Source organism: Strix uralensis, chromosome 5 (assembly GCF_047716275.1).
Source record: "Strix uralensis isolate ZFMK-TIS-50842 chromosome 5, bStrUra1, whole genome shotgun sequence".
NCBI lineage: Eukaryota > Metazoa > Chordata > Aves > Strigiformes > Strigidae > Strix > Strix uralensis.
This window is the reverse complement of record NC_133976.1, coordinates 45,756,682-45,774,561: the sequence shown is the minus strand read 5'-3', so window position 1 is coordinate 45,774,561 and position 17,880 is coordinate 45,756,682. Positions and strand designations below refer to the sequence as shown.

The 17,880-nt window shown below is 35.9% G+C and overlaps 1 protein-coding gene across 13 annotated transcripts in view; it reads left to right on the top strand.

The window, feature by feature from the left end:
* PPFIA2 (PTPRF interacting protein alpha 2) overlaps positions 1-17,880 on the top strand; it is a 359,571-nt gene that overhangs the window by 331,202 nt on the left and 10,489 nt on the right. For 8 of the 13 annotated variants that reach the window (XM_074870675.1, XM_074870672.1, XM_074870673.1 and 5 more), the window contains 6 exons: positions 7,525-7,606; positions 11,367-11,567; positions 13,627-13,689; positions 15,140-15,169; positions 16,711-16,886; positions 17,764-17,861. In XM_074870675.1, coding sequence (XP_074726776.1) covers positions 7,525-7,606; positions 11,367-11,567; positions 13,627-13,689; positions 15,140-15,169; positions 16,711-16,886; positions 17,764-17,861 — 650 coding nt within the window. The remainder of the gene's footprint in view (positions 1-7,524; positions 7,607-11,366; positions 11,568-13,626; positions 13,690-15,139; positions 15,170-16,710; positions 16,887-17,763; positions 17,862-17,880) is intronic. The other 5 variants (XM_074870680.1, XM_074870679.1, XM_074870669.1 and 2 more) reach the window with 2 other exon arrangements.

Here is a 17,880-nt window from a genome sequence, read left to right as displayed (position 1 = left end):
TTACAAATGTTAGTCACCTATGTGCATGAAACCTGCATACTTAAAAAAGAAAAAAACCAAAAAACAACAAAAACCACAAAACCCTAAGTCTAGCTCATCATTACTGTAAGATATTTTGCTAAAATATTAGTAAAATGCACATAGAAAATAAACCTTGGTTTGTAGTCCACTCAATTTTACTGTATCTCTGTAGTAATTTGCTTAAATCCACAGGTTTGGATTTTCAGGATTTTTGGTGTTATGCAAAAATCATTATGAAATTATTCAAATCTGGGCAAAATGCTTCGATTTGAAATTCTATTCCGCTTTCACTGTGTTTACAGATCTTTGTCATGAATGTTTTGTAGATAAATAGCCAACATCAGTTTAATTAAAATCTCATTTTGAAAGATGCATCTGTTCTTCACAAGAACATTTATTTCTTTAAAGCACTCAAAGACCAGTTAGAAAGATTTCTGTAGTTATAATAGTGGTATTATTTTATCTATCATATGATTTAATTTTTTTATGGACTACTATATGTTCATTAACATTTATGTGCTTTTTTTTCCATTCATCTCTCCATCTCATGAAAAGCATATCTGGGTAAGTTAAAACACCATGGCTGCTGAACATACTCATTTTCAGCACCATGTTTATTTTCTATGTTTTATTCTTTTTTTTTTTTTTTTTTTTTTCTGTGAACCTTATCTAACAAATCCATGCAGGAAACTAACATCAAAACTTTCAAAGTATTCAAAAATAATGGTAAACCTTGAAAGCATATACAAATTAAGGCCAGGACTTGTTCCTGCAGGTCTTAACATAATGGATTAACTACTTGAAGATAACTGCTGTCAATTTTTTTAAAATAAACACATTTTGGGAGGTATAAAGCCCAGAATCACAAAGACTTTTGAAAGATTAAGTCAGTGGAAAAAATTGTGAGAGTGAAGGCCTAGATTAACAAGTGCTGTTAAGGCATAAATTCTGTTTTATTAAATCACAGGGGACTCAAACTTGTAAAAACTCTAGTAATCCAGAGTACACAATTCAATTTTTTCTGTTTGAGCTCTCCTGTTGTGTAGTAGTATAATAATATTTCATTTGTGCATATAAATTTCTTCTTCACCAGTTCATTTTTTATTTTTTTTTAATTGTTAACCTGATATCAAGTTTAAAATCTTCATCTCCTCTTGATCTATCATACAAATACAGGGGTTTTTTGAATAATTTTGGAATTTAGGGAGAAAATTTTATCTGTTCAAAGCACATATAAGCTATAACTTTCTAAAGGTATAAGGATAAAAAACTCAAAGAGAACAGGGGCTACCACATTATTTTAAAATATGTGATTATAAAATGGCTTTATAAAAATAGATTTGATAACATTTAATCAACCTGGGAACTCTGGGGGTCTCTAATGTAGTACAGTACATACAACATTGCAAAGCTATGTATTATGCAAGTGTGTTTACTTCACAGTTGTTTTATTATTTTTTTAATAGCAACTCTAATTTGTTAGGGTCTGTATTAAGCATTCCTGAACATGCTTCACTTAGTTTAATATATGTCTTTAGAAAAAAGAATGCTGCCCTTCAATTTGCATACACTTAAAATGTACACCTATATAGAATAATTACAGCATTGTTAAATCTGCTTTGCTAATCTGTGTTATTTGGGCTGCTGTTAAATTTAAAGTTATACTTTCTTGTTTTATAGATTTAAAAACTTTAATTTATTATTTGCATCTTGATTTCTGTGTTTTAGTCATTTTTTTCTAAAAAATCCTTGAAGTTGGATACAACACATTTTGTAAAAAAAAGGAAGTTGAATTTTGTCCATTGTTCTTAGTCTGGCTATTATATCAAGTATCAAAATTGAGAAAGAATGAGGATTTCATGTGATTTAAAAGACAGGTCACTTAAGTGCCAAAGTTGAAACAAGATCTGACCCAGTTTTTAATTAATGTAATCTTTAAATCAGATGGATCCTTTCAGATTAAATTAAATCAGCATTATATGACAATATCAAGTCTGAGTCTTTTTTCTCTTTTTTTTCTACTTCTTTACTACTTTTTCTACTTTTTACTACTTTTACTACTTTTTACTACTTTTACTACTTTTTCTACTTCTTTTCTACTTTAAAAATATTTATAGTCTTGTAGGAAATAAATAGATAAAATGTAACTTATTTTTTACTAGACATTTAATTTCATTATTAATTTATACAAATTCAACTCCCTTATTTTGTCATACAGTGACCTTAGCTACAGAATTCTAGCCTCTCTTAAATATTTAGCACATGATAATAGAAAAGATAAAATCCAAATCCAGCTCAATTTATTAGAAATCCTCTCTCCTGAATTTTGGAGTTTTTGAATGCGAGTATGTTAGATTTGAGAGGCAGATGTGTTTAATCTTAACTTGAAATCATAGGTTTGCTCAGATGAATATAGCATATTTGGTCTATCGTTTCTGTCTATTTTTCTTGTAGAAACCAATTGTATAATATTTTGTTGTAAACTAAACATTTTAGTATTGATAATAATCATAATAATCAGAGGATCTGCTTGGTAAACACTGCAGTCTGTTATCATTTTGAGAAAATGTCTATGAGTAAAGGCCATTTCATAGAATCTAAAATGCCCAATTGCCCCAATTTTTAAATAAATTCTGCTTGCATTTTACAAACATGATTTGGCTCTTGACTTCACCATGCGTCCTTTTCAATTTATCTCACATTTATGAATACATTTTAACTAAGAGACCTTATAATATGTGCAATATACTACCCCTGAGGACTTTCCATGTGAACCCTACTAGAACTATCAGAGTAAATGCTATTATTTGCAGAAATATGAAGGTCTGTGCCGAAACATTGTTGAAGTTTCATCAAGACAGTGTCTGGACTTCATATATTACACAGAGTGTTTGCATTATGTGTATCAGAAATCCTAAGCTGTTATTTCTTGTTTGCTTCATGGGGGGAGTCTCATCTTTGTAAAGAAAATTGAATGTCACTGAATGACATGCTTTAAATCCAGATCTTGTTAACTTCCCACACAAAGTCTATTTAAAGTTTATTCTTATTTTTAATAACATTCAGTGAGTTTTATGCAATGAGTTAGTGAGGGCTGCTGATACAGAACTAGAATTTTCCCAGTGCACGGGAAGGATATAGAAAACTTGCAGGATAATAACATAGTTTTGCTCTTACCGTTTTCCCATTCCTTTTGCTCCAATGTGCCTCCGCTGTCCAGAGGGATATTGAAGCATTCATAGTCCCTATGGTATGAGACAGTTGTGTTCTCAGCTTGGTAGGTTGATTTGGGCAGATGCACCTGGCTCTGGAAGAATGGTGCTAAAGAAAATAGCCCAGTGTAGGAATATCTTTAGGAAGTAATTTGGGGGAAGGATTAAACATCAGAAGTCATTGCTAGGGAAGCAACCCTGCTTCTCTGACATACAACTCCACAACACAACTTGGCATGATGTGATTTTTATTTTCTGTCTTTGATAAAAGAGTAAAGACAGCCACTATAAGGCACTCTCTCTAAAACAGACAAATACAAGCATCTCTCAAATTCTGGATGAATGCTAAACAGATGATGTTCATGAAATTTCCTAACTTTGCAAAAACAGGCTCAGGGTAATGATATATTTTAAACAGCATGTTGCAGTTATTCCCATAATGTCTCCAGGAAGATTTAATTCTTGAACAGTAATAACCTTATCTTTAAAAATACGGCTTTAATTTGGAATTCATTCCAGTGGTAGTAAGTGGTTTAAAGCCCTATCTGCAAAATAATAGCATTCATAGTAATGCCTAATTAATGTCAGTTCTTCCTTATCAGTTTGTTTTCATATGTTGCCAAAAACCTAAATGAGCATGGAAATAATTACATTTTAATTATGCCTCCTTACCAATGTAAAGTGGACACATTATAACATGTAGTACTCTTCTGACTAAGTCTTAGGAGGAGAAAATCTCCACGTTCCCCTGCAAAACATCTTCCAGATTAGAGAAACTGTATAATGCTATTCACAACTTCCAAACCCTATCTTTGCAATGAAAGGGAGAGGGAGTGATGAGATTTAGGGTATTCCTCTCTTCTTCCCCCTGTGATCAGTTGTATGTTTTTGTGAGGAAAATTGAACTGCAGTCACCAATATTTGGCTTTGGGGACCTTCTGTTTTCAGGAAGCCAGTGACTATCCCACAAGGACAATAGGCGGTTCAAAGATACTCAGATTATATTCCAAAATAGGCAGAGCACCGGATTAATTTTTGTGATGATTTGCACTATTGATCAAAATGATACATGTTTTTTCCTATACGACACTTTTAACTTACTTTGAAAGAGTGAAGTTTTTCTATAGTGCTAGTTCATATCAAAAACACCCCAAAGTTTTCTTTGACTGCCAACTAAAGAACATCTCTCTTAGTCAAAAAATAGAAATTCTGGGTTTAGTTCTCGTTTAGAAATTGTAGATTCATGTTCTGCAGATCTCCTAGTGTGTATTAAAAAGTAGTCAAAGAATACTGTTCAAAAAGTAAAATATAATTTAAATGAACTTTCATATTGGAGAGGCATTTAAACAAAACATCTGAGGGAAGGAAGTATAAATTCTGAAGCATAAAATTCTTTTTAAGGGAAAGAAATATTATAAAAATCTTTTTAGTATTACACATCAATAAGTGAGGCACAGGCCTTATGATGGCTGTATTCCCTGTGCATATCCGAGTAAAGGAATTTAACTTTACACTAAAAACATTTTCAACCCAAAACACTTTCCTTCTACATGCCAAACCGATTTGGATTATGTTTATCATACTGTAGTCTTTGGCTATAGCATATATATAGGGTATCCCATTCCTGGCCTGACCCCATTTTCTTTGGCCAAAATCAATAACCATAACTATATTTTCCTTTAGCTCTGTGAGCCAGACTGCCTCTGAAGTAACAGAAGTGCTTTCCTACTCTGGGAGAGTGTATTTGATTGAGAAGCACTGGAATAATGCTAAGCCTCCCCACCAAGCTTCAGGCCAGCTCAGATGTTGCAGTCACAGAAGACTTCCTAGAAATACACACTTTATAATTCCAGCATAAAGGAATTAAGTTTTTCATGGAAGTGAGACCTTAAAGTGCCAATGCCTCTTCTGCAAGCACCTCAGTTCGTGAGGCCACACAGGGATTTAACACCAAATCAAAGAAATAGGCAAAAACTTCCTCCCCGTCTCCTTGTAGACCATGTACTGCTGCTCTCCTGCTTGGAGGAGACCAAGACAAGCAAGGAAGGCCAGTGGCTCTCAAAGCCATAATCTCCTTTTTTACTTACTGTGGTAGCCAGCCCTTCTCTTTCAGCTAGGATGGTTGATGAGAATAGTCCAGATAAGGAAAAATCTGGGATCATGTTCCTCCAAGGATGGTGTCTCCATGGGACTCCCAGCTGCAGAAGGGGTGGCTCCCTGTGCTTGGGCTGGCTTTGGGGAAGGAGCAAGTCACACAGGGTTTTGTGGGGTCTGCGCTCTGCTGTGGGACACCAAAACTGGCCAGGTGAGGCAGAGGCATTCCTGAAATCATTGCCCTCCCTGAGGACAGCCATGCCAGCTCACAGCCCTGCTGGCAGCAGGAGCCTTTGTGGCACCTGAGGGAGGTACAGCATTGCTGTAGCTTTGCAGGCACCCTGCAGAACCAACTCCGAGGGAAGGCTGCAACCCAAATACCTCATCCACAAGTAGCTGGGAGGTGGCCAAGTCTGGCCATGCCTTAATTCTGCTTTCCTGAGCAGCCAAGTGTGTATGTCTCTGTTGGCCTTCACTACTTGTCTCCCCAGGAATATGGGATTCCTGCACCTCCACCAGCTACTGAAGGTAGCATGGTGTTTGTGTACCCAGAGAGCAACTTCTTCTCATTTTACCAAGGATCATGTTTTCCTTGAAAGCAAGGATAGCTCTACAATGCCTTTGGACATCTGAGTGACAAAGGATAAGATATGCTGCAAAGGATGTGTGGGAGGAGAAGCTAGATAAACTTCAGTAATGCTGTCAAGTATTTGTAATGTTACATATTACTACAGCATAAACATAGAAAGTAAAGCAGCTGTCTTTCTATTAATATTCAGAGCCAGGGATTTAGACACGTATGCAAAATTGCATATTTGAGTTCCATTTTCTACTAAAGACAAATTCTCTCAGTCTGGCCCCTTGGCGGTGCAAAAATCCCAGAAGGAGTACTCCTTACAAGTAAAATCACTCCATCACTTTTATCTGCTGTGATTTTGTAGTACGTATATTTGAAAGGCTGCTAAGGCAGTGAATTGCCAAGGGATAACTGAACCACAAAGCCTGTGGTAATAAAGGAGGACAGAGCAAAATTGAAGCTATAATTCCAAGAATTCCTTGTTATGTGGGAATGTAAGCAAATTTTAATACCATATTAGCATAGTCCATGTCTAATTTGTTTTTCACTACAGCTTGTTGCTGAGAGCATTCTTTTGTGTTTCACTCAGTAGGAGGCAGCTGAAAATATGTTGTTAAATACCAGAAAAAAAAAAAAAAGACTTCTGAAGGACTGCTTTCTCTATAGCACCACCACAATGGGTTCTTTATTCCTGCTCCAGGAATAAAAATGTCTGATCAAATGGTTGAACGTGTTTAATATAGAACGTTTTCCTGATAGTCTAGCTGACTGGCCTATACGTAACTTTACCAAATATTTAATACTGCTGTATTAAAAGTATATTTTAAGCTTTGAGAATGATGTTTTACATACATACCCATTGCATTCCAGAGTAGCTGCAGATGCAGGAGTTGGATTGATATCTGATCAATTCAATAAAAATATATCTATGCATAAAATTGAGAAACCACATCAATTCTATAATTATAAAAATGTACAAATCAGTAAACCACATGGATTTCTTTTGTATATAAGCAATAATAAAAAAAATTAACATGGAACTATTAAAGATATAACCAATTCTTAATTAGCCACAGATGGCTTATTTAAAATGCAGAATACCTCTACTCCAGAGACCCTAGAACTGTGCATAGCTGGTCCAGCAGGTTTAGTGCTTCAAACACTGAGACCTCTGAGACCCATCTGCATTACATCCATGCTTAGCTCAGGTCAAGAAGTTGGCAATTTTGGGCCTTTCTGGGTCGTTACCTGACCAGAGCTAAGCTCGTTTCAGGAGGAATCCCTCAGTCTTCTCTCTTCACCAATGTCTTCTATTATATGGGTGATCCTTTTATATAGGGTATCCCAATTCTGTATTGCTTCAGCTAAGAACAAACAGAAACCTTGCCTTTTGTATGTTATGTGTTTAAAGGGGTGTCAAAATGCAACAGGAAAAAAAAGAAAGTTGGGAATAGATTAAGGAATACATTCAAAAAGGGGAAGGAGCTGTGTTGTTCACTGGTGTTTGCTATGCCTGTCATTGTTCTTCACTGTTGTTACCCTTAACAAAAAGGCATGGTTGCATCTATATTGTCATTACACATACCTCTACATATTTAACATTTTTTGATCCATTTTTAGACATGAACTTCTGGAAGAAGCTCGGAGAAAGGGTTTGCCTTTTGCACAGTGGGATGGGCCAACAGTGGTTGCCTGGCTGGAGGTAAGTGTTGGCCGTAACTTGGAAATGTGAGTCACGTTTGTAGACTACTGCTATGTGCTCGTCCTTACAAATTCTAAAAGAGACTGTTAAAGTCTCCTCCTCTCTCCCCTGTGTACTGTGCCATGAGCACTAAGCAGATTTTGACACTGGTTGGTGTAAATCAGAGACTAGAGCTGAAAAAAGTAAGACAGGATTACATAGGGGGATGAGAATAGGAAAAAAGGCTTATCAAATGCAGTCAAACCCCAAATTTTTGAAATCTTATAATTTCTCAGTCTAAAATATCTAGGAACTCCACAGACAGAGTTTATCTAGGATGATGTGCTAAGGAGAAAACAAAAATTAGCTATCAAATTTTATTTGAGGTCAACATAGAAGCTACATCTTCAGAATTTTTAATAAATTTAAAGAATTTGTAACTTTCTGTCTTTTTAGAATATAATGGGAAAGGGCTGACTTACCTAGGTATCACTCAGAACAGGAAAAAGAGGTGTCCCTCTCAGCACTTTCACCCAGGGTGTGGGAGATCCAGGTTGAAATCTCTCTGATTTGACAGGCAGTGCCTTCATCTTGAAATCAGGTTTGCAGAGAGCTCTCCTTTATTTGGAGACCCTAAGTGAGTGGATTTTGGAACCCATCAAGAGAAACATTCAGCAGAGCTGTCCATCAATTTTGACAAAAAATCAATGAATGTTTTAGGTGAAGGAACTTTTAAAAAAATAGTTACTGAGATGTTGAGGGGAGGACAAGGCAGAAAGTAAGGATGTTCTTACATAAGTACACAGTCACTTACATGGCAAGGCTGTATCACTTCAATGGAGGTATAAGCTCTTGGCTCAAGGAACAGGTTGTCTATTCCTTGTCTAAAGCAAACGTCTCTATGCATTCCCACCCATTCTCATGTCTGCTGTGGGTATCATACATTGATCATCAGATAGAATTTGTAGAGTTTTTCCCTTCAATTAAAGAAAAAGGTGCCTCTCCAAAGCTTTAACCTGAATATGTTCAGGGAATAAATGAAGGATGAGGAATGAAAGCAGCTAATGTCTACAAAATTTCTGCTTCATATTGGACTTGCTGAAGGTACCTAATGAAAAAGATGAAATGAAAACCGCAGAAAGACAGTTCAAGCATTTGTGCATGACTTTGGAAAATGGCATTATATTTTCCTTCCCTCCAAAATCTCTGTTAATATGGATCATCCATTAATTTGGCCACTACCTGACTTCTGTATGACTTTGAGAGTTATGTAACCAGATCTCTATCAGTTGGACATATTCAATATTACAGTCAAAGCTGATTTGCTGGGAATGTGAATACACAAAAATCTATACATTTCCGAATACTGAGAAAAATCTGCCCTTGATGTCCTCCAGGATGATCCAAAATTTGAAGATATTTCTGACAAGTTAAGCCCTAATCTTCTCTTCCCTTGATTCTTAGCTGCAAAATAGGACATGCTTCCCAATGTCTCCGAGAGGGGCTGTAAAGAGAAATTGATGTCTATGAACTTCTTGGGAAATACAATGAGAGTAGCACAGGAAAGCCCATGAGGAAGTTTGTGTTGCAGTATTCAATGCAGATTGAATGCTGATGATAAAAAGATATGAGGGCAGAAGTACTGTATTTATTCAGTAAGCATCAGTGCATTCAGTCAGCAGATGGACGCTGTGTGCAATTCATACTCTCCTGGGGAAAATATGGTATGTGACTCTTCAACTGAAAACTGAAATTAATATTAAAGGAGACAAAGGCCCAAATTAAAGAAGTATATGTGATCACATTTGTGACATTTCCAAACTTTACAGGGATTAACTTCTCAGCCTTATCATTTATTCTGGTCATTTGTATTTAGCACAAACATAGTTGAGATATATTTTAAGAACTGTAGGTTTTCTTAACTAATTCAGGAAAAGTATATCAATCTTGATATCTGGGTTCTCTGCCTAAAACAATTACTGTGCCCTCCTTTTAGAGTCTGTTTTCATCTAACTGCATTTTCTGAGACAGCTGTTTGTTAGAGAACTAATTTACCTAATTTGTTAAAGAACTAATTTACCTAATGAGCAGCAAATATTTGAATCTATTTCTGCAGGGTAAATAACTCCCAGTATTTACACTTTCCTGCTTTTCAAGTGCATGTATGAAAAAAATAATGTCAAATTAAGTGAGAATATTAAATAAATTTTAAAGTTATGCATAGTTTCCTCATGGCCCTTTGCTTAAGCGCAGCTGGGTGTAATCTACATTTTTGTTTTCATTTTCTGACTTTCATTAAACTATTTTGTAACAGTTAGTTGGAATTAGATCATATTTTTAAGGTTCGGACTAGCATTGGATGGAGATCAGTGGTTTATCCCATCAGTGGGAAGAACTTTATGAAACATGATGCAGTCATTCCTCAAGCTCTGTGATTCATCAGGAGTCAGTACAGAAAAGCCTGACAAAGCTCTTTCGGAATCTGACATTCAAGTCTGTTTTCTCTGTGACATAAAAGTGATCTAACAGATATCTTTTAAGTAAATATTTCCCAGATAAGATATAGACTTGTTAATAACCACACAGGACTTCCCTGTATTGTGAGAAATTAGGTAAAAATTCTTTTAATTTGTCTCTGCTTTCCAGATTTGTTGATGAATTTACTGATGGCATGTTTTGACTCATTTGTGTCCTCTTTTAGTGAGACATTATTAAGAGAAAAAAATTAAAATAATGAAATCAGCTAATTCTGATGGCATATTCAAGATGCACCTAGCTAGGTCTGTCTTTGTTTTCCATTGTGTTATCCCCAAAATCTCAGTGATTATGGCATTGACGGCTTATGTCCTTCTCACAGTTTTTGCTATAGTATAATGTATTTCATACTGTGACAAAAACTTCCCACGTGTATGTATCCCTGCTATAAAATTATTATGGGAGCAAAGAGCTGTAGGCACTGACAGTCATATTAATGAGGCAGCACAAAATGAGAAAGCTGAGAAAACCAAGAAGAATTCGTATGTGGTAGGTCCCAGGAAAGACTGCTAGAAGTGGAAAGTACCTCTTACAAGGAAAGACTAGGCGGTGAAACAAGGGGCTGTTGCTGATCTAGGCTGGTAAGGCTAACATTAGGAGAGGAAAAGCATGAAGTCACAAGTATGTGTCTTCTAAATCCACAGGTGATGTAGCTGTGCTCACACTTTGCTACAACTTCTAACCAGTATTTCTAGCTGGGATATGACACCATTCCAAAATTTACAGTAAGCTCAGTCCTCACTAGGTTGGTTATCTGAACTGTGCTTGGTTTATTTCTATGAAGAAAATAAAAGCTGAAAAGCATAAGATTGTGCACCATGGGGACTAACATGGAAAAAGAAAGCCATTTTAGTACAAGAGTAAAAAAATTACTTAATTCCTCTTAGATTGTTTTCTGCATATGATAAGACTATCGAATGGGCAATAACCCTGACTTGTGCCACTACTTGCTCATTAAATATCTGGAAAAGGAGTATCCCAGGTGATGGAGGGACACAGCTCTAAAAATAATTCAATGCATCCCTTGCTTTAAAGTTCTGGTTACAATAAAAGCAACAGAAAGAGTTCACATGAAGCCATGGCAATTTCAAAGGTTCTGAAACAATTTAGTTTTATTAAAGACTATGATATTCATACTCATCTGTGTGTATTACTGTGCTTATGCAGCTTGATAGGTGCCTTGATGATTAATTTCATTTGAGAAATGAAGCAATGCTTTGGATGAATGTGTCCTTTCTCTCAACAGCTCTGGCTAGGCATGCCAGCCTGGTATGTTGCTGCCTGTCGTGCTAACGTGAAGAGCGGAGCTATTATGTCTGCTTTGTCCGATACTGAGATTCAAAGAGAAATTGGAATTAGCAATCCTCTACATCGCTTAAAGCTCCGATTAGCAATCCAGGAGATGGTATCACTGACAAGTCCGTCAGCACCTCCAACATCCAGAACAGTGAGTCCTGTTCAGCTTTTTCTTCCCCCCTTCACCTTGCAGGAGTCTGCAGAAAGGTTTTTGTAGTACAAGAGTGGCTCTATGGTAACACACACTTCATAATCAGTGGGGCTTGTCCTATAGAGACCTAGAAAGACCTGTTCTCGCTCACTTGATTGTGATGGTTTTTAAGTTGTGCTTTTGATTAACCTTGCTGTTACCTAAATTATCAGTATTGAGCATCTTACTTGTAATTTTGCCTGTATTTTTGCCTTTCTCTTCCTTCATCTCTTCCAATCAAATAAGATTATATTTCTGTTTTTTTTCTTGTTTCTCTTTTTTTTTCTTTTTTTTTGGGGGGGGGGGACAGTGGGTGGACAAGGCAGGAGGTGGGAGAGGTTATTTAGGAACACAGCTCTTTTGACTCTTGTTCCCATTCCCCTTTTTTGCATCCTTTCAAATGTTATCTAATCTGAGTCGGCTGGCTTTAGGTACTTCCTGCTTTTAAGAGAAGCAGTGATTGGAGGTGTGAAGGGAGAAGTGGAGTGTGTGCATACAGTGAGGAAGGGAGGGAGAGTGGCAGCAGATGGAAAGGAAGCAAGTAAATAAGAAATACTGAGATACAAGTCTGAAAGAAAAGGAGAATATACCAAGAAGAGAAAGAAAGTAGAATAGGGGAGAGTAAGAACATAATGTGCTGTAGATAAAAAGCATGTTTTAGTGGAAAATGAAGAAAAACAGGCCAAACTGATGAGGAGAAAAAGAAACAAGGGGGAGTTTCATGCTGAGAGGCTGATGGTGATGGCTGTGAAAGAGGCAACAGAGACGAACAAAAAAAAAAAAAAAAAAAACAAACCCAAAAAACAAAAAGAACAAGGCTTGATCAGATGGGAAACACAGCATAGAAGTGAAGGAGAAAGACTACTACTCAAGTAGTGCAGCCTGGACTTCTAATAGTAAGATACAAATAATAATGGTGTTCCTAAAATAATATCATTATTTATACTTTGTAATCTCTTCATGGAATTAATGGAGAATCTTTTGGTGGAAATTAGAATTGAGATACCTTTGAGGGGTACCAGATCCACTGACCTATATAAGCAACTGGGCAACAGGACTCTGATGTCCCTGTTGACTGGCCTTTTATCTTCATGTTGCTAAGGTTCTTTAAATATTATAGTTCCCCATCTCATATTTTCTCCCCTCAGAACAGTTGTATATGTCATAAGCATGGTAATACTATGAATTGTAATGGATTTCACCTAAGTAAAGCAGTATAGACTCAACATTATGTTGAATTAATAAACAAAATTCATTTTGATTTTAAAAGCATAAGAGCATTGACTGACATGAAATGAGAAAACAGTACATGCGAGCTAGAAACATTGGGAATGATTTTGCCTTGTTTTTTTAATTCTCACTGAGTAATTGGCAGGCAAAGCTGCCCTGCTCTGGAATGTGCATTTCTGAGTCCCAAATCTTTCTGCCTCCCCTCTTTCTCAGGAAAGGAGTTAATTTACTTCAGCTCTCAAGAAAACGCAGCAGACTTCCACACCCTCTCCCTGCCTCATCTCACTGTCCTAGTAGTAATCTGACTGAAAACAATAGGATGAGGAAAAATAGTTTTACAAGTGAATTCTTTTGACATTTTGATTTACAGAAATGTGGGGGGAGTAATCATTATTTAGATTGCAATATGAGCATGTGATGTGTGCAGAATATTTAGGCTGGAAAATCTGAAGCTTACCTCCAGACAGAGCTATGAGCTAAAGGTTGTATTCGCCACTTGTGTGTGAAATGCAACTTTAATTATTATTCTTTCCTTTGTGACGATGGTCTGCTGGATTTCATCCATCAGTTCTAGTTGAAATACTGCACTGCATCTGTTCAGAATCCTCTAATGAAAGATACAAAGCAAGTCATCTACAGTTGTCTCTAGTTGCAGCTCGGTAGAGGCAAGAACGTGGTTGTGCTGATGGTGATGCTATACGCTGTTAACTTACAGTGGTGCTGCCTTTCTTCTTTACCACTGCTTACCTAATGTGGATCCCACCTGCCTTCCTGTGGGCCTTGTCCATAGCCCTCAGGCAATGTTTGGGTGACCCATGAAGAAATGGAAAATCTTGCTGCTCCAGCTAAAACGGTTAGTCTTTCCACTTGTTTAAAATGGTTTCAGTGCTCAAAAGAGAACTAGGATGTATCTGCTTTAGTGCAGGTGCCATATCTTCTGTAGGATGCTTCCCAAGCATGCCATCAGAAATCTGTGGAAGGAAGTAGTGAAATGGAATTTAAAGAACAGTTACATAATTTCTCAGCAAAAGAGATTACAACCTGTATTGCAGTCACAAAAATTGTGTGAACCTAAAACCAGTACTGGAGTACAGTACATAATAGTTTCACTGAGAGTGTGAAACCTGATTTAGTGAAACAAAATTGTCGCGGTTACAGGTGCAACATTACCCCTGTACTCAACTCCCCAGTACTTCTGCTTAATATAGTTTTCTATCTGCTGAGCAAGAAAGAAATAAGAAAAGGCTTGAGAATTGTGCATTACACAACTCAGTGTTTTCATTAATGCTGACTCTTTCATGTCCATACTTGTGTATTCATGCTCTTTGATTTAGAGTGCATGGAGTGTGTCATTTATTTATTGATTGTTTTGTCAAAACTATCTCTGCTTTGGGGGCACATAAGTAAATATTAACAGATTTTATTTGATAGTTCTGACTTTTTTCTTTTACTTGGAACATAAGTTATTTTAGGTTTTGTTTTCAGCATTACATCATAACAACTCCGTAACAGTGCTAATAAAACATGATACAATCCTACAGTGAGATGTTTGAAAAACCTATCGTCAGTTTGGAAAACTTTATAGTCAGCCCAATCCGTAAATGGTGGGGGAGGTACTGAAGCTACATTTTCATGCAATAAAGATTTATTTCTCAGCAATTTATGCTTGCTACACTATTTTAAGTTTTCTCATGAACACTCACGAAGCAGATTCTCATCAATATTTTTTTTTTTTACAATTGAGCTCATTTCCAATTTTATTATTGTTGGTAAAGATAAATACAAATATAACAACACTCAACTGACCAAAAGTCGAATTGATCCTGTTTAACTGGCCAGCCAGAAAAATATAGTTTTGCTGTAAAAAAAAGTTATATAAAAAGTTCCTCTACAGTACATTCACAAGAAGACAGCTTTTTATTGTGAATGTTGCAAAATCTAAGTAGAAACAAAAAATGGCATCTCTAATGCCAAATTTTGTAAGGAAATGGTAGTGTTTTGATTGTGAAACCATAAAAAGTGTCTAAGAAAATGCTGTAAAGTTTCACCAAGCTATAATGATTTTATATCTTGAAAACTTAGCTAGATTTGCCCTACTAACATTTTATCGTTCTGGTCTTGTAATTTTTAAGGTAGTTTAGCCCATGGATTGCCACTGACTGGAGTTATTTTATTGGCACATTTTACATGTATGTTTTCATTTGTACTAAGATTAACATACACATGAAAACCACATCTTTTTATCACTAATTTTTTATTGTCTTTTTACCTGCTTTACTAATTGCTTCCTGCTGATAACACAGAAGGAGTCTGAAGAGGGCAGCTGGGCTCAGGTATGACTCTTTCATGTGATTTTTTTAAATGGAAAGCTAATAATGTAATTAACGGTGTATTAATATGCATAGAGGAGTATAGTATTGTGACACTATCTCAGTGATTGAATTATGATTTACACATTTTAGAGTTCTTCTAATACAAAGAAAATATTCTTTGGACAGGTTTGCTAGGTAAGCACAAAGAGGTACATATGCTGTAAATATTTTTCTTAAAAGAAACAGCTAAATTCCAGAGACATCTTCTACCTTCCAGTTAAATCTAGAAAGTCTGTTTTCCTCATTTTTGAGAACAGGCTAATAAAATATGGCAAGAGTTTGAGATCTAACATTTCTAAAATTATACCAGATTTTTTTTTAGAACAATTGTATAAATCAAACCCAAGTATCAGTCTACAAATAGTCTGGTATAATTAGGAACAAAATTTTTCACTTTAGTTAGACTACCAATTACTTATGTTTTTCAACTTCCTTCTCTCTCTCTAATACATGCACAATCTTACACAATCTTACTGTCTTTACTTATGGCATTCCTTTTCTCTTCAAAATCTCACAAGAATGAGAGATGAGGGGACTGTATTTTCTATAATGACAGGAGACATTAAAAACAAAACCAAAAAGATAGTTAGACTTAAAAGTGATGCTCAAACTGAGCATGATCCTATTGAGGAGGTATTAAGCTTGCAATTTATGAGTTCTCTTTTCTGTTAAGTTTTAGTAGTACAAAGTAATTGACAATAGTGAGATGTAAAATATAAAAATAGCTCAAAATGCATGTGTGTTTTTCATATACTTTCTTCCTCACCCTACTGAAATTTCAGCCGAGCAATGAAGTCTCTTAATGCCTGAATGCTAGCTTCTAGGAGGAATCTGATTTACTTCTATCTTAAAGAATTAATTTACTGAGCTCTGCATATGATGCACTTAAGTTGTTCACAGCTAAAAATATCTCATTAATAGAATGCATGTGGTCACCTGCTGTGACTGATGGTGAACTTAACCTTGGCTGACAAACAACTGAAATTAACTTTTAGTCTCAAAAGGACATGAAGTGTCATTAGATACTGTTTAGGAAATGCTAGCCCCCACTAAACAGTGACACAAACATCCATTGGTTCCCTGAGGCTGTATTTGTTTTACCAAGTTCAGTGTACGATTTGCCTAGCCTAAATATTCCAGAATGGAAAGCAAGTAAGATTATGAAACAAGCACATTTTGATGTGTAATAAGTTTGCTTGCATTTAAAACTCAAAATTGAAACTACGATTTCTTATAACAAAAAAAATGCTTAAAATTTACAAAGATAGAAAACAAGACACAACAGACAAAGCTGCTACTAGTAACAAATATCTCACAGTGGCTTCCACCTCCAGTGTCAAAACAGAATATTTTTTTTTTTTTTTTAGACAGGGTTTCTAAGCTAGGAGATCTTACTAGAAATGAGCATAGCAGGTAGATATTCTGTCTTCAGTCTGTGGTACAACCTTGAACAAACTCAAGAATTTATTCCCCCTCTCCTTTTTTTTTTTTTTCCCCTATAGACCCTGGCTTATGGTGATATGAACCACGAATGGATAGGTAACGAATGGCTCCCCAGTCTGGGTTTACCTCAGTACCGAAGTTATTTTATGGAATGCCTGGTAGATGCAAGGATGTTAGATCACCTGACAAAGAAAGATCTGCGTGTGCACTTAAAAATGGTGGATAGCTTTCATCGGTATGTTGGCATAAAGACTACACCTATGAAGACATTTATGTGTCTGATGTAGTGATCAGTGCTGCACAGAATAAAAACACTTACTTTCTGTTGTTCTTGTGTGGAAAACCACACAGAGAAGTGAATGCTGTGTCAGAAATCTGTGTCAGAAATCTGTGTCAGAAATCTGACTTCAGAGAGATTCCTTTAGTAATAGCAACTGCATTGCAATTATGTCTCTCAAAACTAAAATATTGCTATAATAAATTTCATAATGAGTGCGGAACCTTTAATATATAAATAAAGCCTTGACAATACAGAAACAGTAATAATTTATTAAGTGGTTTAAAGTATTAGAAAGTGGTAGACTAAGATCTGAAGCCCTGAGATCTTCATAATAATGAAAAGCTATAGCACATAAAAGCTGTTAACAGTACAAGCAGATTGTCAGTTGTTCAGGTTATCTAGGGATATAGCCAGGAAGCTAAATTGGAAATATGGAAATAAAGGTATTTAGACTTTAGGGACAATGATATTTATGTGACAAGAAGTGGATTTTTTTTTTTAATGTACTGTCTGATTTGTCACTTTTTTGAGGCCTGATTTGACAGAACATTTCATGGCTCGCAAGGGCTGACCTTTTCTGAAAAGGATTTTTAATGTTTTGGGTTTCTTATGCTAGAACATTTATTCAAACGTACTCATTTTGGTTTTGTCCATTTCATTTTTGAAGTCTGTGGAGTTTTTTTAATGGTTTTGCTCTCCCCTCTGTCCTCAAGATTTGCTTCTTGGGCACCATAAAACACCTCATGTGAAATGAAGGAAATACATCCTACATATGTTCCCATCTTCAAAATTATCTTTATTAACTCTGTAAATGTTTCTCTTTAAATAACAGAACAAGCTTGCAATATGGAATCATGTGTTTAAAGAGGTTGAATTATGATAGAAAAGAACTGGAAAAGCGAAGAGAAATGAGTCAGCATGAAATAAAAGGTGATAGTTCCTGGGAATG